This window comes from Lathyrus oleraceus, chromosome 5 (assembly GCF_024323335.1).
Source record: "Lathyrus oleraceus cultivar Zhongwan6 chromosome 5, CAAS_Psat_ZW6_1.0, whole genome shotgun sequence".
Classification (NCBI taxonomy): Eukaryota; Viridiplantae; Streptophyta; class Magnoliopsida; order Fabales; family Fabaceae; genus Lathyrus; species Lathyrus oleraceus.
Window position 1 is genome coordinate 27,364,142 of NC_066583.1, and position 24,969 is coordinate 27,389,110.

Consider the following 24,969-nt stretch of genomic DNA (forward strand, 5'->3'; position numbering starts at 1 on the left):
AGCATAAAACATTATCTACTTCAAAATTGAATCGTTACCAAATTCACCAAAGTATTTACAGAGACACATACAAGTCAAGTTTAAACTAAACAAGGTTACCGCCATAATACCAATAATCTTGCTATGCTTCTGCAACCATGATCTTGGTAATATCACTATGAAAGGAATACAGACCAAAGGAGGGAACTCATAAAATATACAAATAAACAAGTAGCAGTTAGCTAAACTTACATCATTCAGACTTTTAGCTCATCACAGACTTGGTGTAACCCAAATTGGATATCCTAAACGACGATCTGTAACTAGTGGATAACCGGCCAACAGCTTAATGCTTTCGTATGATAAACTAAAGATGCCCAATTCGTCTTTGCTAGAAACATCGTTAGTGAAATAGATAAGTTTGGGAGGACATCTAGCAAAATCAGTAGCAGAAAAAGAAAAAGAAGACCTCGACTCTAGAAACAACATCTTTCCGCCCAATGTTTGAATTTTTTCCCACTTTAGGGTATTCCAATTCATCTTTAAAATTAGAAACCACGCTGTCTGATACGAAGAGACCAACAACATGTCCTCCCCGGAAAATACAACATAGTAAATTTGATTCCCTAAATTGACAGAGTTTGTCGTCTCGATAATGGAGACTCGAGGACCTTCAACATCGCACACTGCTATCGTTCCTTCCATGCTCACAGCATAAAACAAATTGTTTTTGGATACAACGTCCATCCATACGTGATATCCGTTCACATTGAAGAGAACCCAGGAATCGTGGCCTTTTCTATAGAATGCTAACGCACTAGAATTAAGAATGGCGAATGCAACAAAGTCGCTGCTAAGCGAGGGGCTAGACGATAAGACAACTTTATTAAGGAATGAGTTACTATTACATTTCAAACGCTTTCTAACAAACTTTGGCAAAGTGTAGAGAGAAGGAAGAGAAAGTGTGACGCATGTTATAGGGTTGAGAAGACGAACCTCGGAGATTTCGTGGAGAATGACGAGCCAGCCATAGGAGGAACCGCAGATACGAGTGCGGTGAGAAGAAGATAAAGGGAGATTGAGGTGGTGGAGTTTGTTGGTGGATGGGTCCAAGAAGGATTTAGGACAAAGCATGAGCAATGGGAATTGAGGTGGTAGATGGAGAGGGGTTTCAGGAACGCTGCGACAGACGCATCGGAATCGGAGATAGTCGAAGTAGATTGTCAGTTTTTTGGATATTAATTCAATGATTTCTTGTGGTAATTCCGCCCACCCCACGCCCATTATTTTCCCCTCTTTTATTGGGAATGGAGGAACACCAAGACTTGTTCTGATCCTCGATTGCTTCTCATATAAAGCCATTAACCTGACTCAACAAATATGATTTTATTTAGAAAATTGTCCACAACAAACATAATAACAGTAATCAAAATCAAGAAATTCACAAAAATACCTATCTTTCTGGACCGGGAAATTAACTACTAAGTTGTGAAATTAAAATTACATAATAATTTAGAGTCAATTAACTTGAATCAATACTGTAAACCCTAAATAGGATCAACTAATAATTAGAGCAGAGAAATAATAAAGAAAAGAAGAGCAATTCAAACCCTAACACATTTCAATATATATAAATGAATAAGATCAAAAATATGTGTTTCTTACTTTGCCGCGTTACAGTGTAATGCACGCTTCGTCCAACTCTATTTCAGAAGATAGGTTTTGGAAAATTGTGCTTCTAATGTGAAGAAAATAAATATATATTTTTTTGTACTAGGACCGTTTTATTTGGGCTTCGTAGATTATTTTTCAGAAAATCAAATCAATTTTATCCTTTTATTTTTAAATGTAACATCAAATTTATGGGTTATACCGAATTTTTTTAGATATATCCGATATAATACAATTTTATTGATGTATTTTTACTGTATATTTTTAAAAAATTAATATAATGATTGAGAGTTTTTATTAGATTTTTTAAAATAGTCGATAAAATACACAGAGCATTCCAATTTTTTTTTTAAATTTGGTGGTAAGGTTATAAATTTGGTTACCAAATATATCAAAAATTCAGTATATACAATGGTGTGGTAGAAACATAGATTTTTTTTACGTAGACCCAATTTTGCAGTGTTAGTAAAATTAGGTATTTGAGTTTTTCTTAAGGAGCAAGCAAACGCAATCTATAAATAGAGAATAAGCAAATCCAATCTATAAATATAGAGAGTAACCCCTATCATTGTAAGCAACTGCAAGTGATTATAAGATTGTTACGAAAATATGGGTTACTCCATCTATTTATAATTGAGCTAGCTTGCTCCCTAAGTTAAAACCCAAAAATTACAAAGACCAAAAATACCTATTTTTAGTCTAAGTAGAAATCCTGTGTCAAACAACCTGCTTCGACACTTCAACATCTAATACAACTCGACGCAAAATACATGTTTCGACACATCCTTGTTTATGTCGAACACTACCTGCTTCAACACAAAGAGTTACAATTCAACATGCAATTTCATGACATTATTTTTTAAAATAATATTGACATTTAAACTCTTGAGAAGCATATACAAAGATTTCACTTAATATTATATTTTCTATATCTGCTACAAATATTATTCCCACAACATAAGAGCAGGACCGACCCTGAGCAAGGGCAAGAAGGTCCTTAGCCCTCCAAATTAAGGGGTCTCATTTTGTTTTAAAATAAGAGAAATATATATTTAATTATCTATTAAATAAATTATAAAATGAAAATAAATATGAGTTTGTCATTGACCAAACAATAGAAGATTGATTTTTAAACATGGTTGTAAAGGTTGTGGATTCAATTTTCCTTGTTATACATTTTTAGGTTTGATCATTACATGGTTCTTGCTTATGTAAAAATATTCTCTTGTCTAAATTTTTTTACCATAGTTAGTTTATAATCTTAATTTGATAATTATCACTTGTGAAAATGTTTATATCAAGGTTGATCCTAATACTGTTTGTTTTCGTTGTGTTTGAGTTGGAGAAGGAAGTAGTTATAACTAATGTCAATGCTGACGAATACAAGAATTTAATAAAGTGAATACAATAACATTTTTTATTTGAGTAATAAAAAGTTATTCATTTTTAAAAAATTATAATTTTTATTAGAGATCCATTTTTATTATTTGTCCTGAATCTTTAAAAAAAAATAGAACCACCCCGCATAAAAGAATATATAAGAATATATGTGTTTTAACTTGTTCATCATCCATTAATTGAAACTCCTTTAATAAAACACCGATGAGAGACAAGAATAACATATTTTAGTATATAAAAGAATATCACACAAACACACACGTATATACGCTATGTTAGTGTGTTTAAAGTAAGCAAGATTAGTGCAATAACACCATAATCTTGCTATGCTGCAACCTAGATCTCTCTAATACATATCACTTTGAAAAGTCATTACCATTAAAAAAGAGAACACAAACCAAAGTATTTAAGCTATAGTCAATATATTATAATAGTAAGCAAAGTGTTTAACAAGACAATTTTTCGGTCATCCCGGATTTGGTGTAATCCAAATTGGACATCCCAAACTACGATCTATATTTAGTGGATAATGAGGCCATAACTCAATGCTGTTATTTGATAAACTAAAGATGCTAATACACTACGCCAAACAAGACCTTAGACAGCGCTTTTTTTAGCCTTAGACAGCGCTTTAAAGCGCTGTCTAAACCACCGCTGCTAAAGGTTTAGACAGCGCTTTTTGAAATCTTAAAAGCGCTGTCTAAGCCCCCCCCTTAGACAGCGCTTTGGCCTAAAGCGCTTTCTAAGACCCTCCTATTTTAATTTTTTTAGGTATACCTTAGACAGCGCTTTTGGCAAAAGCGCTGTCTAAGGTATACCTAAAAAAATTAAAATAGGGGGGCTTAGACAGCGCTTTTTGAAAAGCGCTGTCTAAGCCCCCCTATTTTAATTTTTTTAGGTATACCTTAGACAGCGCTTTAGGCAAAAGCGCTGTCTAAGGGGGGGGCTTAGACAGCGCTTTTCAAAAAGCGCTGTCTAAGCCCCCCCCTTAGACAGCGCTTTTGCCTAAAGCGCTTTCTAAGCCCCCCCTTAGACAGCGCTTTTTCCAAAAGCGCTGTCTAATGTATACGAAAATTTTTGTAGCTTTTGTTTTAAACCACATTTTTTCCAGGTTTATAAACCAGAATTTCTACCTGTTTTCAACCAGATTTTGACAGACAGAATCACATTTTATACATGCCATTTTGGCCTTTTTTCTACCAATTTTTGGCTAACAAATATATATATCCCAATTCAAACCAATTTTGCCTTAAATGTATCAAAATATATACAAATTTATGTACACATTTACAAGTCATTACCTATACTCGAAATTTATGTACACATTTACAAGTCATTACATATATTACAAATATACTACAAAATTACACAAATTTATGAAAAAACTTTGAGCTCTATCATGAATTGACACCACTCCTCTTTGATTTCGTCCACTTGATCCTTTGTATAAAATGCACACTTGAATTCCTCAAAGTACTACATATGAAGCAAAAAATATTTTGAATTAATTCCAACTATTTAATTATATGAGATATGTGTAAATATAAAATTAACTCATAAGTTAGTAATACATACATCGGTGGGAATCACTAATCGGCCCAAAGCAAGAGTATCCCGCATAAACCTCAACACGAAATACCCGCAATCTATTTGATTACGTTGTTGAGGACACTACATGAAAAAAAATATGGATTATAAATCCTAAGTTTTATCAAGTGTCATCACTAATATAATAAAAAATGTGGTAATTAAAAATATACCGCCACTTTAATCCATGTAATGCGGTTGGCGCCCCTCCTTGAGGTTTGGATATCTCGTTGGGCCCGAAAAGCTTGTAGGATGCTAATAAAATAAAAATGAAGCAATTAGAACAATTAACATAAACTAAGAAAAATTTTGAACATTCTCACTTACGTGTCAATTAGGCGCTTCATATCCGGGTATGTTGTCCAATCATTTCCTAACGAGTCAAGATAATACACAATTTCTCGGATAGGATTGATTGCGAGCAACAACCAATGTCCACTGTAATGATTAGGCAAATGTTAGATGGTAACTTGGAAAATAATTATAAAATATGAATTTAGAATGAAATGCTAACCCGGTATTAAACGGTATAAAAAACAACTTCTCCGCATTTTTATTGTCATTGAGGATCCGAAGAACGTACTCCGTCACGGAATCCGGGTTATTTAAGATTGCACCTAAGTTGATGCTCGCTGGTGCTAAGAATCCGAATGACTGGTCCAAATCATTGGGGCGCATCATTTTGTCATACAAAAACCTAATATAAAAACATCATTAACACCTCTTTTGAAACATAAAGTAAACCGGATTAACATAAAGTAAACCGAATTAATAAAACAAAGTAGACCGGATTTACCTAATATATGTATTGACAACGTTGACGCCGATTTCTTCATGACCAAATACTTGCATGAAGTCTTCATTACCAATCATTTGGTCGTGAGCAAAGCCGAAAATCCCTTCCTCCATATGTATAGTCCGAACACCTCCGGTCGGTATATCGGTCATCTCTATAAATGTCCTGAGGCACGACCTATACTTGGTGGTAGGTTTTTTCCTAGCTACGGTCTTCTTAGCACCAGAACTTTTTACCCGTGCGGAGGCGTTCTTAACCTCCTTTATTTGTTGTGCGGAGGCATTGCTAACCTCATTTTCTTGAACCTACATGTCATATAAATAGTTAGATCAAATTAAGAATGTAACAACTTCCATGAATATATGTCATATAATTGTATATTACCTCTTTTCTTGATTTGGATTTTGTGGGAGTCTATTTAACATAATCAAGGAAAATATGTAAGTAAAATTTTAAGCATAAATTTTAAACTTTGAATATACACATTAAAGTTAACATAAGTTTTAAGCATACCTCATATCCTACGCATATGAGGTTTGTCGGCCATGCAACAAACGAACCTACTGCTTCGTGCACCGTTGTTGCATCCGAATCATCGCTAGGATATGGTAATAATGCATTCGGGTCAACTGCAATATCAACTGATACCTTCAAACATCCAGCAGGGAGCTCTCTAGTGTGGAGTAATACTCCGCTAACGTTATGCACTTTTCCCTTGCCAACCATCCGATAGTGTGGTGACGACAAATACAGCTGACAATGGGAAATGCCCTAAAACCAATAATAACAAGAAATCGTTAATGTGTATATATGTCAAATACATAATTTAAGCAAACAGTTCAATTTAAGACAATTATATGTAATTACCTCTGGAATGTTCGGCTGAAAGGTACAGTTGATACTGTTTTTGTCCGAAGCATCTCTGTATACCGTTGAGGCGCTAGCCTCTCTTTCTCTCCTCAGTGCATCAAGCTCAGCTTGCATGGCTTCCAATCTTGCATGAAGCTCCCGATTACTAGGAGCCTTTCCTTTTCTAACACTGAGGGAGGTCGGAGTGACTCCAAATCCCTTACCCCTCACCCGACCAGAATACTCAGGGACATCTAATGCCCGACTAAGTATGTTCTTAGTATCATCGGGAGATAGAGTCTGAGATAGCTCCTCCTGAAAAATCAGATGAATACCGTATACTTGTCAAATATTTGTGTATAAAAATGTTATTCAATTAATGAAAAAATGTTATACTTACACATTTCTGGTATACGTTTAAAACGTCTTCTTGAGGAACTCCGGATTTGCCCACACGGGCTTCCTTCCACAAACATGTGCAGGAAGAGATGTTTCTGAACTTTCCTCCTTCTGCAGCTACACATTAAGTCATACAATTTGATCAGATAAAACTAATATATGATGAACAAATTTGTTTTCGCAATTTATAAATACTTACCATGGATTGTTCTAAGCGTCCATATCCGACACGTCCTTTTCGGTACGGATATGCGGGACTCGATGCTCTTTCCCGATTCGTAGCACTTATTCTTTGAAAAGTCGGATCTTGTCTTTTGGATTTGAAAGCTTCCCATTCTTCAGCCGATATCAAACTTTCATATTTTCTAGGAAGCTCCGCATCCACAAAATTACCATCCGCATCCTTAAGGAACTTGGATGATAAAAATGTCCGAAACCCTCTAAGAAGCTTTCCGGCCAATTTCATGCAAAACCCTCTTCTTTCTTCTTCGATGTTAAAACATCGCTAAGAAAAACATACAGATTGATAGTTAGTATCGGTAATTGAAAAAATATAATTGATACGGTATAATTAAGGGCCAAATGATTGTACCTTTATCTCACTCCAAATTTTTTCTTTGGACTCTTTCAACTCTTTATTTCTCCAATCATCACACGTAATGGGAATTTCATTCCTTACTAGTGCACCGATGAAACTAGTTAAGGTATGCCCATTAGGTTCTATAAGTTGTCCCTGGTTGTTCCAAGAGACATCTAGTATGATGCCTCGAGATCTTCCTTGGACCACCCTTCGCATTACTGTGATGCCTCTTCGGATTTCTTCTTCCGCGGATACTTTACTAACTTCCTCATGTTGGTCATCAGCCATGTCTAACCTGTAATAAACCAAGGAAACCATCAAATATCAAATATAACTTATAATCAAAACAATTGAAAACAAAAAAATAAAGAAATCATGCATTATCAGATATAACTTATAATCAAAGCAATTGAATACAAAAATATAATGAAATCATGCATTACCACATATAACTTATAATCAAAACAAATGAAAAAAAAAACATAAAGAAACCATGGATAATTTACCTAAGTCACTAACATCTCTTTCTTTTCTTTGTTGGAATATTAATCACTTGTTTCTTAGCAATGCGTACGGATGAATTGATCCAAATTCCCTCATTATGATCGTTTCTTATATATGACTCATCCGGTATAAGATCCTCAACTTCATCATTTCTATTCAACTCATTCCGTCTAATGCATGACTCATTCTCAACATCAATATCACATTGATCGACACCGCTATCATCAGTCACTTTGTTAGAGAAAAGCACTATAGACCATTTTGTACTCTTCGGGTCATTCACATAGAACACTTGTTTAGCTTGAGATGCTAGAATAAAAGGTTCATCTTTGTACCCCACCCTAGTAAAATCAACTTGCAAAAATCCAGACTTATCCATTTGTATGCCACTACTACTCACCCACTTGCAACCAAAGATGGGAATCTGAAACTTCTCGTAATCAAACACCCAAATATGCTCTATAACTCCAAAATATGACAAATTTGCATATTTGGGTTTAAGTCCTTCATACTTGATATATGCATTGCTTCAGCTAGCACGGTGACACCACTATTTTGCATAGTACTCTTATCATCTTGTTCTTTGGTATAAAATGTGTATCCATTAATTGAATATGCGCTATGAGAAAACACATGCAAACTTGGACCATACGCCAAACATCTCAACCTTTCTGTTACCGAAGAAGGATCTGAAGAGCGCTTCAAATAAATATGATCCTTCAACCATTGTATGAAACTTTGATTGTGCTCTATAACTATCCAATTTTCATTTCTGTTCGGATTTAACATTCGGAGTACATCCTTGTGCATTTCAACATATGGCTCAACCTCATTATTATTGTGCAGAACATACAAATGAACTTGATCCCGTTCATCCCTTGATATTGTCACAATTTTATTCCCAATTAATTTTTTACCTTCCATTTTGTCGAAAATCTGAGCTCTGGGGAGTCCAATCGATTGAACGTTAGACAAATATTCAGTACAAAACTCAACAGCTTCTTCAACAATGTATCGTTCAACAATACAACCCTCTGGTCGACTTCGGGATTTCACGTACCCTTTTAATATTTTCATGTACCGTTCAGCAGGGTACATCCATCTCATATATGCTGGTCCACACAACTGTGTCTCTTTCACAAGATGAACAACTAAATGAACCATTATGTCAAAAAAAGACGGAGGAAAATACATTTCAAGCTCACACAAGGTAATTACAATCTCTTTTTGTAGTGTTGGTAAGATCTCGGGATCGATCACCTTACTACAAATTGACCTAAAGAAAAAACACAATTTAGTTATGGCACTTCTTACTTTTTCTGGCAAAATAGAACGTATACCTATCGGTAGAAAATGTTCCATTATAACATGGCAATCATGTGTCTTCAAATTCTTCAACTTGAGGTCTTTCATAGAAACAAGTCTTCTGATATCAGATGAGTATCCTTCTGGAACCTTAACTTCACTCAGAGACTTACACAAAATTTTTTTCTCCTTTCTAGATAAAGTAAAAGCAGCAGGTGGTAGATATGTTCGTCTTCCTTTCTTCACGGGTGCTAATTCAGTTCTCATTCCCATTTTTAACATGTCCTCCCTTGCTTTAAGGCCATCCTTAGACTTGCCTTTTATATTGAGTAATGTACCGATAACACTTTCAAATACGTTTTTTTCAATATGCATAACATCGAGAAAATGTCTCACGTACAAAGACTTCCAATATGGCAATTCAAAAAATATCGACCTTTTCTTCCACCCACCTTTCACAATCTTATGTGCAAAAGGCTTGCCAAACTCAGTACGCACATCTTTCACCTTTTCAAAAACTTGTTCACCTGACAATGCGGGTGGAGCTCTACGATGTTCGGTGTCTCCATTGAATGCTTTTCTCCACCCACGGTAGTGATGTTTAGAATGTAAGAATCTACGATGACCGAGAAACACATTCTTCTGGCAAAGTTCCAATCGAATCGTATCGGTTCCGTCTTCACAAACAGGACACGCACGTTGACCTTTAATGCTATACCCAGATAGATTCCCGTATGCTGGAAAATCATTAATTGTGCCAAACAACATCGCCCTCAAATTGAAACTTTCTTTCCTATATCCATCATAAACCTCCACACCGTTCTCCCACAAAATCTTTAAATCTTCGATCAGAGGTGTCAAGTATACGTCAATGTCATTCCCTGGTTGTTTAGGCCCAGAGATTAACATAGATAACATCATGTACTTACGCTTCATACATAGCCACGGAGGTAGGTTATAAATCATAAGAATCACAGGCCATGTGGTATGTGAGATACTTTGAAGACCATGTGGGTTCATTCCATCAGTAGATAATGCCAATCGAAGGTTTCTTGCTTCTGATCCAAACTCAGGATAATCATTATCAATCTTCGACCACTGTGGTGAATCAGCCGGATGCCGATACATTCCATCAATAATTCTTTCATCTGCATGCCAAGTAAGATGTCTTGCATCGATTTCACTACGAAACATGCGCCTAAATCTCGGAATTATCGGAAAATACCATAAGACTTTTGCGGGAGATAATCTTTTCTTATATCGAGACAAACCGCATTTAGGGCACTCATTTAACATTGCGTATTCGTTACGAAACAAAATGCAATCGTTAGGACAAGCATGTATCTTATCATAGCTCATGCCAATAGAGCACAACATTTTTTTTGCCTCATAGGTTCGATTAGGAAGAACATTATCATCCGGTAGCATTTCTCTCATAAGGGCCAACAACTCTGTGAAACTTTTATCCGACCATCCATTGCCCGCCTTTAAGTTGTACAACTTTAATACCGCAGAAAGTCTTGAGAATTTAGTGCAACCTTTGTACAACGGTTTCTCTGCATCGCTTACCATCCTCTCAAACATTTCAGGACAATCATGAAGATCTTCTTCCAGTGCTTCTACAATCTCTTCAACTCGATCACAATCGTATGTTTCCGTGTCTTTGTCGTATGAAGCATAGGTCGTACTACTTTTTCCACTCGATTCAACATTCTCGTTAATTTTCTCACCATGAAATATCCAACACTGATAACTTTGATCAATTCCATGCCTCAGCAAATGCGATTTCAATCCATGTGCGTCAACCTTACCAATATAACAACAACGCAAGCAAGGACAATGCATTCGTCTGGGGTTTTCAGCGTGTTGAACAGCATACTTAACGAATTCCAAAACCCCACTCTCGTACTCTTTGGTCATTCGATCGGCACAGATCCATGTTTTATCCATGGTTTTCCTACTTATTAAAGTAAACAATTAATCCAGACGAAAATACATAACTAAAGTAAACACTTTCAAGGTTTGATAGCTAGGATGTTTGTTATAAAGAGCATGGTATGGTGAATCAAACTTAGTGAGTATGGATGATGGTAACCTATTGATCAAATAAACTGCAGTGGAAAAACTATGATCCCAATAGGTTACAGGAATGGATGAATGAGCAAGTAGGGTGAGGCTCATTTCAACTATGTGAATGTGTTTTCTTTCTACATATCCACTTTGGTGAGATGTATGTGAGCAGGTAAGCCTGTGACTTATGCTTAGGTCTACTAAGAACTTGGAGAAAGATCTAAGTTTACCTCCATAGTCAGATTGGACTGACTTGATAGTTGTCTTAAATTGAGTTTGAATAAACACATGAAATAGCTTAAAGGATTGTAGAGCTTCTGACTTTTGTTTCAGAAAGTATAACCAAGTATACCTAGTGTGACCATCTACAAAGGCAATGTAATATCTATAGCCAGGACTAGACGGATTAGGAGAGGGACCCCACAAGTCAGAATAAATAATATCAAAGGCATTATCATAGACAGTAGTTGAAGTAGGGTCATGTAATCTATGAGCTTTGCCTAGATTGCAAGATTTACACAACAAAGAATCATGTTTATTAGGTAGAGAAACATTACACTTTCTGAGAATTTGTTTGACAGAATTGAAATTGGCATGACCTAATCTATGATGCCATACAGCCAAAGAATTACAAGAGGAAACCTCATCTAAACTAGGTTTGACAACAGTGTAGCCTTGAGCATCAAGCTGTGTAGGCAAGGATTTATTTAAGCAATTGAACCCTGAGAGCTTCAATGAGAGCTTGGGAAGGCAGTGCAAGCCATTATTATCAAGGAATCCCTCAATAAGAACTTGTTTAGAAACCTGACATTTCACACAATTTGTCAACCCTAAACTCAAAAACAACATTGTTATCAACAGAAAATTTGGAGACAGATATCAGGTTCCTAGTGATAGAGGGCACATGAAGAACATTGTCAAGCACTAACTTATGGTGAGATACTACCTTAGTCACCACAACTCCAATCAAAATTGTATATGAACTAGTACAACAATCAGCTACTTAAAAGCTAAAGCTTCACAATGATGCATAAGGGAATGACGCTGCAGAATGTATGAAGTGGTGGGTACTGTACTTGAAAAACCAGTTGTAATAACATGAACAATAGAAATGAAGAAAGATTGAAGAACATACCGCAAGTGTATTCGTGTTCGCTGGTGTTCGCCGTTAGGGTTGTCGCCGCTGGTTTTCGCCGTTAGGGTTGTCGCCGCTGGTTGAAGCTTGAAAACAAAAGAACAGAGAACGAAAATAGAAATGAAGTCTGAAATTTTATTTTAATTACACCTTAGACAGCGCTTTTGTGGAAAGCGCTTTCTAAGGGGGGCCTTAGACAGCGCTTTCCAAAAGCGCTTTCTAAACCCCCCCTTAGACAGCGCTTTTGGTTTTAATTTTTTTTTAAAACTTAAAGACCTTAGACAGCGCTTTATCAAAAGCGCTGTCTAAGGTCTATATTTAAAAGCGCTTTCTAAAAGCGCTGTCTAAGGGGGGGTCTTAGACAGCGCTTTTTAAAAGCGCTGTCTAAGACCCCCCCTTAGACAGCGCTTTCATTATTTTCTTGGAACATTTTCAGCGCGCTATTTTAATTTTACCCTTAGACAGCGCTTTCTTTTAAAAGCGCTGTCTAAGATGCGCTGTTAAAAGTCATTTTTGCCATAGTGATATCATCTTTCCTAACAGAATAGATACAATTTCGACGACATCCAACAAAATCAGCAGCAGAAAAAGAAACACAAGACTTTTGCCCTACAAACAACATGTTTTCGCCCAAACTATGAATTTCTTCCCACTTTAGCACATTCCAATTCATCTTTAAAATTCGAAACCTTTCTGTCTGAGATACATTTTTCTTTAGTAAATACCGATAAACCAACAACATGTCCTCCCCGGAAAACACAGCATAGTAAATTGCATTCCATAAATTGATAGAGTCTGTCGTCTTAATAATGGAGACTTTAGAGCCTTCAACATCACACACCGCTATCATTCCTTCTGAGCTCACAGCATAAAACAAACCGTTTTTGGATACAACATCCATCCATAGGTGATTTTCATTCACACTAAAGAGAAACCAAGAATCGTAGCTTTTTTTACAGAATGCTAACTCACTAGGATTAAGAATGGCCAATGCAGCAAAGTCGTCGCTACGCGAAGGGCTAGACGACAAGACAACTTTGTTAAGGAAACGGTTATTATTATGATCCAAATGCTTTCTAACCAACTCTGGCAAAGTGTAGAGAGAAGGAAGAGAAAGTGTGACTTGTGTTATAGGGTTGAGAAGACGAATCTCAGAGATTTGGTGGAGAATGACGAGCCAGCCAAAAGAAGAACCGCAGATACGAGATAGAGGGAGATTGAGGAGGTGGAGTTTGTTGGCGGTGAGGTCGAAGAAGGAATTGTGAGAAAGCATGAGCCATGGGAGTTGAGGTGGTAGATGGAGAGGGGTTTTGGGAAGAGAGGAATTCCAGGTGCGACATACGCATCGGAATCGGAGATAGTCGGAGTAGATAGTCAACCTTTTGGATATCAATTCAATGATTTCCTGTGGTAATTCAGCTACGCCCATTCTTTTTCCTTCATTTGTTCTACTATTCATCATCATGATGAAGAAAAATTGAATAGGATGATTCTGTTTAGAAACTGGTTCACAAGAGAAACCCTTTATAATGTCTAAACCCTAAATATGATCCAATTAGTAATATTTAACCATAATATAGATAATTTAGTTTCATCCAATTAGTAATATTTAACCATAATATAGATAATTTAGTTTCATCCAATTAGTAATATTTAACCATAATATAGATAAATTTATAATTTCTCACGACTAGATAATTTGTCTATATAACCATAATATAGACAATTAAATGACGAAGAGGAACTTTAGTTTCATCCAATTCACTCTTGATATATGAGTTTAAATTTTTTTATTTTTGTAATATATTAATGACTATTAATATTAGTCAATGATTTTATATCCCAAGATTATCATTGACTCCTTCTAGTAAAAGAATATCTTTCAAAATTCAAGAATGTCAATTTCTTTAGTTGTTTCATTTGCAATGACTATCGATAAAAGTAAAGACAATCACTTAAACATGTTGGAGTATATCTAACACAACAAATTTTCTAACACAAATATATATTGCCATATCAAAGGTTACTTCAAGGAAAGGATTGAAGATATTGGTGACTAATAATGAATGTGAACATATAGATACAACATTAAATATAATTTACAAAGAAGTATTTAATAATATTATTTTATTAATTAATACTCCTTTCTTTAAATTTATACATTTTAAATTATCATAGTATTTTTTTTTCTGATTTATTGTCTTTCACATTAAAAAATTAATAGTATAATTGCATACATAATCTAAATGGCCTGCAAGATAATTTTATATGCAAATAAAAATTTAAATATCAACTATTGTAAAAAAAATAGTTTTATTTCTAATATATCTGACGAAGCACGGGTCAGAAATCTAGTTTCATCCAATTCACTCTTCCTTGAATTCTTTCATACTAAATCTCTTTATGCATTCTTCAATCAAGCCGACGAACACAAAATCCTGAAACCTGAACCTTCACGTGTATGAAGATAAAATATATTTTAAAAATGATTTTGACATATGAGTTTAAATTTTTTTATTTTTGTGATATATTAATGACTATTAATATTAGTCAATGATTTTATATTTCAAGATTATCATTGACTCCTTCTAGTAAAAGAATATCTTTCAAAATTCAAGAATGATAATTTTCTTTAATTGTTTCATTTGCTATGAGTATCAATAAAATAAAAGTAAAGACAATCACTTAAATATGTTGGAGTATATCTAACCCAACAAATTCTCTAACACAACTATATATTGTCATATCAAAGATTACTTCAAGGAAAGGGTTGAAGATATTGGTGACTAATAATGAATGTGAACATATAGATTCAACATTAAAATCGAGGTAAAATATGTTTATTTTTAAATAAAAAAAACAACAAAATATGTTTCAACCAAAATGCCACATACCTCTCATTTTTTTTTTAAAAATCAAGGGGATAGTCGGAGTAGATAGTCAACCTTTTGGATATCAATTCAATGATTTCCTGTGGTAATTCAACTACGCCCAATGCAGCAAAGTCGTCGCTACGCGAAGGGCTAGACGACAAGACAACTTTGTTAAGGAAACGGTTATTATTATGATCCAAATGCTTTCTAACCAACTCTGGCAAAGTGTAGAGAGAAGGAAGAGAAAGTGTGACTTGTGTTATAGGGTTGAGAAGACGAATCTCAGAGATTTGGTGGAGAATGACGAGCCAGCCAAAAGAAGAACCGCAGATACGAGATAGAGGGAGATTGAGGAGGTGGAGTTTGTTGGCGGTGAGGTCGAAGAAGGAATTGTGAGAAAGCATGAGCCATGGGAGTTGAGGTGGTAGATGGAGAGGGGTTTTGGGAAGAGAGGAATTCCAGGTGCGACATACGCATCGGAATCGGAGATAGTCGGAGTAGATAGTCAACCTTTTGGATATCAATTCAATGATTTCCTGTGGTAATTCAGCTACGCCCATTCTTTTTCCTTCATTTGTTCTACTATTCATCATCATGATGAAGAAAAAATGAATAGGATGATTCTGTTTAGAAACTGGTTCACAAGAGAAACCCTTTATAATGTCTAAACCCTAAATATGATCCAATTAGTAATATTTAACCATAATATAGATAATTTAGTTTCATCCAATTAGTAATATTTAACCATAATATAGATAATTTAGTTTCATCCAATTAGTAATATTTAACCATAATATAGATAAATTTATAATTTCTCACGACTAGATAATTTGTCTATATAACCATAATATAGACAATTAAATGACGAAGAGGAACTTTAGTTTCATCCAATTCACTCTTGATATATGAGTTTAAATTTTTTTATTTTTGTAATATATTAATGACTATTAATATTAGTCAATGATTTTATATCCCAAGATTATCATTGACTCCTTCTAGTAAAAGAATATCTTTCAAAATTCAAGAATGTCAATTTTCTTTAGTTGTTTCATTTGCAATGACTATCGATAAAAGTAAAGACAATCACTTAAACATGTTGGAGTATATCTAACACAACAAATTTTCTAACACAAATATATATTGCCATATCAAAGGTTACTTCAAGGAAAGGATTGAAGATATTGGTGACTAATAATGAATGTGAACATATAGATACAACATTAAATATAATTTACAAAGAAGTATTTAATAATATTATTTTATTAATTAATACTCCTTTCTTTAAATTTATACATTTTAAATTATCATAGTATTTTTTTTTTCTGATTTATTGTCTTTCACATTAAAAAATTAATAGTATAATTGCATACATAATCTAAATGGCCTGCAAGATAATTTTATATGCAAATAAAAATTTAAATATCAACTATTGTAAAAAAAATAGTTTTATTTCTAATATATCTGACGAAGCACGGGTCAGAAATCTAGTTTCATCCAATTCACTCTTCCTTGAATTCTTTCATACTAAATCTCTTTATGCATTCTTCAATCAAGCCGACGAACACAAAATCCTGAAACCTGAACCTTCACGTGTATGAAGATAAAATATATTTTAAAAAATGATTTTGACATATGAGTTTAAATTTTTTTTATTTTTGTGATATATTAATGACTATTAATATTAGTCAATGATTTTATATTTCAAGATTATCATTGACTCCTTCTAGTAAAAGAATATCTTTCAAAATTCAAGAATGATAATTTTCTTTAATTGTTTCATTTGCTATGAGTATCAATAAAATAAAAGTAAAGACAATCACTTAAATATGTTGGAGTATATCTAACCCAACAAATTCTCTAACACAACTATATATTGTCATATCAAAGATTACTTCAAGGAAAGGGTTGAAGATATTGGTGACTAATAATGAATGTGAACATATAGATTCAACATTAAAATCGAGGTAAAATATGTTTATTTTTAAATAAAAAAAACAACAAAATATGTTTCAACCAAAATGCCACATACCTCTCATTTTTTTTTTAAAAATCAAGGGGATAGTCGGAGTAGATAGTCAACCTTTTGGATATCAATTCAATGATTTCCTGTGGTAATTCAACTACGCCCATTCTTTTTCCTTCATTTGTTTTACTATTCATCATCATGATGGAGAAAAAATTGAATAGGATGATTAATCTTAATATATATATATATATAAATTCAAGTTGGCAATTGTTCACAAGAGAAACCCTTTATAATGTCTAAACCCTAAATATACTCAGAGAAACCGTAAACATAGGTTAATCTTAATATCTTAATCTTAATATATATATATATATATAAATTCAAGTTGGCAACCCTATTCACGTCTTATCATGATAGAACTTTTAACAAAACTCCTATTCACGTGTTATCATGAGAGAACTTTTAACAAAACCCCTATTCACGTGTTATCATGACAAAACTTTGAATAAAAACCTTAATCATGTTATTTACTTGATCCTACATTAAGAATAAATAATAATAATAATAATAATAATAATAATAATAATAATAATAATAATAATAATAATAATAATAATATAAATAATATCATATTTAATTAATAATAATAATTTTTATTAAATTGACTCTACATTAATAATTAACAATAGTAATAATAATAGAATATTAAGCTACAATATTAAAAATAAGAATGATTTAATTATTTCTTTATATATTTTATGATAGATAAAATTATTTTTTATTAATTTTGAATTAATATAAAGAATTGACATTTATAAATAAGAATAAATATATTTTATTTAAATAATTTAAATTAGATTGGATGAATGACTCAAAAAGTGATATAGAGCGTAAAAGACGATACAATTTATATATTTGAGGTGATTGACTAAAAAAACACTAAATTTATAAGATAAAATTTATAATTTCTCACGACTAGATAATTTGTCTATATAACCATAATATAGACAATTAAATGACGAAGAGGAACTTTAGTTTCATCCAATTCACTCTTCATTAAATTCTTTCATACTAAATCTCTTTATGCATTCTTCAATCAAACCGACGAACACAAAATCCTTAAACCTGAACCTTCACATGTATGAAGGTAAATATATTTTAAAAAATGATTTTGATATATGAGTTTAAATTTTTTTATTTTTGTAATATATTAATGACTATAAATATTAGTCAATGATTTTATATCCCAAGATTATCATTGACTCCTTCTAGTAAAAGAATATCTTTCAAAATTCAAGAATGTCAATTTTCTTTAGTTGTTTCATTTGCAATGACTATCGATAAAAGTAAAGACAATCACTTAAACATGTTGGAGTATATCTAACACAACAAATTTTCTAACACAAATATATATTGCCATATCAAAGGTTACTTCAAGGAAAGGATTGAAGATATTGGTGACTAATAATGAATGTGAACATATAGATACAACATTAAATATAATTTACAAAGAAGTATTTAATAATATTATTTTATTAATTAATACTCCTTTCTTTAAATTTATACATTTTAAATTATCATAGTATTTTTTTTTCTGATTTATTGTCTTTCACATTAAAAAATTAATAGTATAATTGCATACATAATCTAAATGGCCTGCAAGATAATTTTATATGCAAATAAAAATTTAAATATTAAGATAATTTTATATGCAAATAAAAATTTAAATATCAATTATTTTAAAAAAAATGTAGTTTTATTTCTAATATACCTGGCGAAGTATGGGTCAAAAATAAGAGTAATTGAAACTCTAAAACATTTCGATATAAATGAATGAGTTTAGAAATATGTGTTTCTTATTTTACCGTATTACATTATAACGTAAATCATCAACACCTTTGTTCTAGCTCTCTTTCATAAGCATTTTCCAAATATGAAGTTCAATAGAGAAGAGGATTTATATAGCTTTCTCTAACTATTAGAGATTTTGTTTCAACACTCTTACTATAACAAATAACACATGTCATGTCGGACACAAAATTAATTTCACCTTAGTTATAATATCAAGGTAACGAATGATAACATGAAAAGTGGGAACTTTACTCACGGTTTAAAAATAACTGAGGAGTTAGTTTAAATGGTCATGAGTTTGAATCTCAACAATAGTTTTTTTATATTTTCGAAAACCTCTTGGTTTAATAACAAAATTGAGTGAAAAGATATATATATATATATATATATATATATATATATTATATATATATATATATATATATATATATATATATATATATATATATATATATATATATATTAAATACTCATTATATTGTTTACAAAAAATATAATAAATAATTTGTTCACAAACTACATTGTTTAAACCAAATATTACACTGTTTACACAAAATATTCAAGTAAAAATGTTGTTCTTCATCGTCATCGTTGTCGGTTAAGAACAAATGCTAAATCTCTTGGAGAAGAGCAAATGTTGGGGATCCTTGTTTCATTGATCTTGAGGAAGATCAAATGTTTGATATAAAACAAAAAAATGTTACATAAATAAAATAAATATTCAATTAAGAGATTATGTTAGAACACAAATCTTTGAACTGATTTTTTTCTTCTGAACTTGCAATTCATCACATAAATCTTTGGCGTTATGATTAAACATATAGGATTTCACAAAAACGCTATAGTTTCTTGTGGATTCACTACTATCAAATTTTAATATTCAGAATACTTTTATAATAAAGGTTTTAGGTTTCAGGAGGATCACTAATGATAGTGTCTTGAGCGTTGATACTCATTAAATGGACGACGAAGATTTGTTTAAGAACGCTGAAGAAGCTGAAGAAACTGAATAAACAAGGTTATATTTACCTCGATTGTTACTCAAAGTCGAGGTAAAATCTGTTTCTTTTTAAATAAAAAAACAACAAAATATGTTTCAACCAAAATGCCACATACCTCTCATTTTTTTGTTAAAAATCAAGGGGAATTTTTTTTTTAATACTCAAAATATTAAAATAAAATGTTTAAGCAAATCAAGAGTTTAACAATGACTTAGAGTCTAGGTGATTGACATGCTCATGGCCCTTTATAAGGCATATGGTCAACCCCAATAAGCTAAAAAGTCAAAGGAGGCACTACGCCAAAAACTGGAATAGACAGCGCACCTTAGAGGGCGCTTTATTACAAAAGCGCACTCTAAAGTGAAGAGAAAAAATAAGGAGCGAACAACTGGAATAGACAACGCACTTTAGAGGGCGCTTTTGTAACAAAGCGCCCTCTAAAGTGAAGCGAAAAAAGAATGAGGAAATGGAGGGACACCAATAGAGGGCGCGTTTATGAAAGCGCCCTCTAAGGGTACCCTTAGAGGGCGCTTTTAAAAAAGCGCTCTCTAAGTCCATGTACATTTCCAGTTTATAAGGCGCTTTTGGAAAGCCTTAGAGAGCGCTTTTAGAAGCGCCCTCTTAGGCCCCCTTTAGAGGGCGCTTTTTTTACACAAGCGCCCTCTAAGGTCCCCTTTAGTAAACATTAAAATTATAACATATACTGCATGTCTCTTTATTTTCCCTCGCTATATGCTATTTCGTTTACGTAACTGGGTTTTCTCTCTACTGCGATTACTCTCGTCCTCCGTTCGTTCTCCCTCCCTCACCGTCGTCGTCGCCATCGCCTTTTTCTGCTGCTGCGTTCACGTTCACTGAGTTATCTGCGTCCACCGTCGCTGTTCACTTTCTTCTCCATCGTTACCGTCACCTTGAAGGTATTTCTCTCAATAGTTTGTATTTTCAGGTGTTTGATTAGGGCATTTTCTAAACTGAGTTTTACATTTTGTGCATTATGTTGATTAATGTTGTTTAGGGCAAACGAGCACTATATGGTGTTCATGAGCACCTTGTTGAAAATCATTTTTTGTTATTTTTTTGTGTATGGTTTTGATCACTGAATGTTGTATGTTGTATGGTTATGTAAGGTTTTTTATTTCTGATTGAAAACTGATGTCATTTGGAGTGTGTTTGAGCTTGTGCTTGGAAATTTGATGATTATGGATGCAAGTTTGTTCATGTTCCAAACACCATAAGTTTGCATTGGTCTTTTGTATGCAGTAGGTGTGTGTGAGTTTGTATTCAATAATGATGAAAAAAAAAAGAGTTTAGATTGTTGTAACATGAGAGAAATGGAAGGTATATGAATGTGTTTTTTGTGTAGCTTCACGAATATGGTCATTGTCTTACTTGGGTCTTATTGAATCATTTCTATATTACAGATAAAATGGCTAGTAACCAAGACGATACCCATGACGCGAGTGGATCACGTAACAATGTTGAAAATGAAATCAAACGAGGATTGACTGTTATGAAGTCAATCATTCGTGCAAGAGACAAGGGTGAAAAATTCGAAGTACATTGGAGTGCTGAAGACCAACTAATTGAGCCTAACGGTTCAATGTTGGCAAGTTACATTGGTTTCCTTGTTCGACAACATATTCTGATTACATGTGATAATTGGACAACATATTCTGAATATATGGTCCGAGATACAGGTACTTACCATATATTGTTATACGTTTTTTTGTTGACTATTTGTTGACCATATATTGTTATAATATTACTTATAATAACACACTCCATGTGTATGTTTTTTAGAGATCCTTTCACATCGATGAAAGCCGGCAAAAATATTGTATTCAATTGGCCGGAAAAAGACTCCGAGGATTTCGATCCTTTTTGTCCAACAAATTTCTCAAAGATGAGGAAGGAAAATTTGTTGAAGCAGAACGGCCAATGAAGTATGCGGAGATTATTTCAGCCGAAGAATGGGATAACTTTGTCGCCAAACGAAGAAACGAAAAATTCCATGTAATGTCTATTAATTATGGTATTATACAATTGTTAAGTTACTTGGTTCTGATATGCCTTAAACTTTTTTATCCAGGAAGTAAGCGACAAAAATCGGAAAAGGGCATCAAAACCCGCGTATCCGTAGAAAAAAGGGCGTACGGGATATGCACGGTTACAACAAAGAATTGTGAGTATATTCAAATGCTATGAGCTTATACATTGTCACAATATGTTATAATTGATGATCTTATAATCTGATTCAATGTGTAGCTAGCCGAGGAGAAAAGTGACGCAACATCTCTTCCGGAGCACGTATTGTGGAAGGCTGCTCGGGTTGGGAAGGATGGGGCTGTCGTTGAAGCGGTTCAAAATGTTTATGACGAATGTGTAAGTATATATAACATTATTTCTTTAATTATATCGAAAATTTTGTTAGACATATAATTCATTTTTAATCTCCTCTAATAATATTTCAGGAGACTTTATCCCAAACCTTACCTTCAACCGAGGTCCAGGATTGCAGGAGCCTACTTAGTCGAGTACTAAATGTTCCTGAGTATTCCGGTCGTGTGAGGGGTAAGGGTTTTGGTGTGACTCCGTCGTCATTTTATAAAAAACCAAAAACAAAAAATCCTACCAACAAAGAGGTGATGGAGACCTTGGCGGAGTTAAGGGCACAAGTACTCGAACTGCAAAAGGAGAATGCAAGGTATAGAGAGGAAAGGCGCGGTTCCGAGGCAAAAGATACTAGTGACCGAGCTAGTATCAATTGTCAACCGAAATTTCCCGAGGTAATTATATATGTTATTATGAAATTAAAATAGCACTTTTTTACTTGACACATATACACGTTAACAATAACATATTTATTATTGGTTTAGGGCATTACACCTTGTCAGCTGTATCTATCGTCACCAACTTATCGCATAGTTGGCAAGGGAAAAGTGCACAACACTTCGGGTGAATTACTTCACCATAATCCCCTCCCGGTGGGATATATGAAAGTTTCGGTTGACCTTGTATTAGATACGGATGCGCTTCTACCATTACCTGACGTTGTTTCAGAGACAATATTGATGCGAGATGCAGTCGGATCCTTTGTTGGATGGCCGTCAGATCTAATTTTCCCAGATGTCGAGGTATATATGTTCTAAATGATTATGAATATTTAGTATTCACATTTCAATTCAGCTACAATTATGATATTTAATCAATCCTTATCACATGGTAATGTTAGACTCCTACAAGACCCACACATAAAGCTGGTAAAGAGATTTCAAGACGCATCGAGTCGGTTGCATCTCAAAAAGAGGTACAAATATATATACCCATTGAATTATATACGCAACGATTCTGTTGCATCACAAAAAGTCATGATTTAATTTATATGAATTTTTAGGTTCCCGGTCGAATGTTGAAAAAAGCTGGTAAGGATATTCCAACGAAGTCCGGGACAAAAACAAATCCTAAATCTCAAAAAGAGGTACAAATATATATATACCCATTGAATTATATACACAACGATTCTGTTGTATCACAAAAAAGTCATGATTTAATTTATATGAATTTTTAGGTTCCCGGTCGAATGTTGAAAAAAGCTGGTAAGGATATTCCAACGAAGTCCGGGACAAAAACAAATCCTAAATCTCAAAAAGAGGTAAAATATATATACCCATTGAATTATATACACAACGATTCTGTTGCATCACAAAAATTCATGATTTAATTTATATGAATTTTTAGGTTCCCGGTCGAATGTTGAAAAAAGCTGGTAAGGATATTCCAACGAAGTCCGGGACAAAAACAAATCCTAAATCTCAAAAAGAGGTACAAATATATATACCCATTGAATTATGTACACAACGATTCTGTTGCATCACAAAAAGTCATGATTTAATTTATATTTTTAGGTTCCCGGTCAAATGTTGGACAAAGCTAGTAAGGAAATTCCAACGACGTCCGGGACAAAATCTCAAATTATGATGCGTCTTGAGAAAATGGTGGAAGAGTCAGATATTATGCACGGCGCCATCCGTAGTGTAGATATGGATGAAGGTGTTTTCGGAATTGCTCATTCTGAATTAATTGCAAAGGAGGACATGCAACAACTTTTTGAACACGAAGAATTGGGCATCCCTGTCATTCATACATACATATGGTACTCCGATCAATCTATTATTTACTTAGTTGAACAATTTATTTACACATTTCAATGAGTAGTCTAATGTTTATTATGTTTCTATTTAAGGTATATGTATGACACATTGATGCGGGGAACTGAATTGTGTAACCGATTCAATTTTATTGCTGCTTCCCGTATCAACACAACGTTTATAACGAAAAATCCAACATCCGTAATGAATGAACTAGTCGATAGATTCATGGTGGCCGGCGATAATACTACACCCAGTTTGTATTTTTTACCGTTTAATTCTGGCAACGGGTTAGATTTTCTTTCTAATAATTTCATTCTAATCTATGTATATCTTTTACGTAGAAAATTTTCATGCATCTAAATTTTTGTTTTATTTTACAGTGGTCACTGGGTGTTGGTTGCTATGGATCTTTCGAGACTAATGGTGTATTATCTCGATTCGTTACCGGGTGATTGGAGTAAATATCCGAGTATGAAGAAGACGGTTGACGCGTAAGTGAAATTCCCCTAAATATTCGTGTGTATTTGTATATTTAATTATGTCTGTCAGATTGATCTCAATATACGTTTTTATTTTGTTAGGGCAATACTAAAATTTAGATCGAAAAAGAATTATCGTAATAGGAAGGACATTACCTGGGTCAGAGTTCAGGTATATATTAAGTTTCTTATTTTTGCTTATAATAGTGTTTGTTTTTTGCTTATAATAGTGTTTGTAAGAAATTAACTATATATATATATATATATATTATATATATATTATATAATATATATATATATATATTGTTTGTTTTTCTGTGTAGTGTCCTCAGCAAAACAATTCGATCGATTGTGGATTTTTTGTATTGAGATTTA

At 33.4% G+C, this 24,969-nt stretch overlaps 2 protein-coding genes across 2 annotated transcripts; both read right to left on the reverse strand.

Annotated features, from left to right (window-relative positions):
* Window positions 1–252: 252 nt before the first annotated feature.
* On the reverse strand, window positions 253–1,263 carry LOC127078543 (F-box protein SKIP23-like). Its single transcript, XM_051018990.1, has one exon. It carries the CDS (start codon window positions 1,261–1,263, stop codon window positions 253–255), a length of 1,011 nt encoding a protein of 336 aa, XP_050874947.1.
* A 10,075-nt stretch (window positions 1,264–11,338) lies between these two features.
* Window positions 11,339–15,706, reverse strand: LOC127078544 (uncharacterized). The gene is made up of 6 exons (XM_051018991.1): window positions 15,263–15,706; window positions 12,791–13,813; window positions 12,274–12,359; window positions 12,085–12,121; window positions 11,491–11,942; window positions 11,339–11,402 (listed from the first exon to the last, which is right to left on the reverse strand). The coding sequence occupies exons 1-6, from the start codon at window positions 15,704–15,706 to the stop codon at window positions 11,339–11,341; spliced, it is 2,106 nt and encodes a 701-aa protein (XP_050874948.1).
* Between the last annotated feature and the right edge of the window lie 9,263 nt (window positions 15,707–24,969).

Coding starts and splice junctions, on each gene's coding strand:
- LOC127078543 (XM_051018990.1), bottom strand. CDS start 1,263: ATGGGCGTGGGGTGGGCGGAATTACCACAAGAAATCATTGAATTAATA.
- LOC127078544 (XM_051018991.1), bottom strand. CDS start 15,706: ATGGGCGTAGCTGAATTACCACAGGAAATCATTGAATTGATATCCAAA. Junction 12,122..12,273: donor CGAACACGAATACACTTGCG/GTATGTTCTTCA, acceptor TTGTTGTACTAG/TTCATATACAATTTTGATTG. Junction 11,943..12,084: donor TTGGAGTTGTGGTGACTAAG/GTAGTATCTCAC, acceptor GTGAAATGTCAG/GTTTCTAAACAAGTTCTTAT.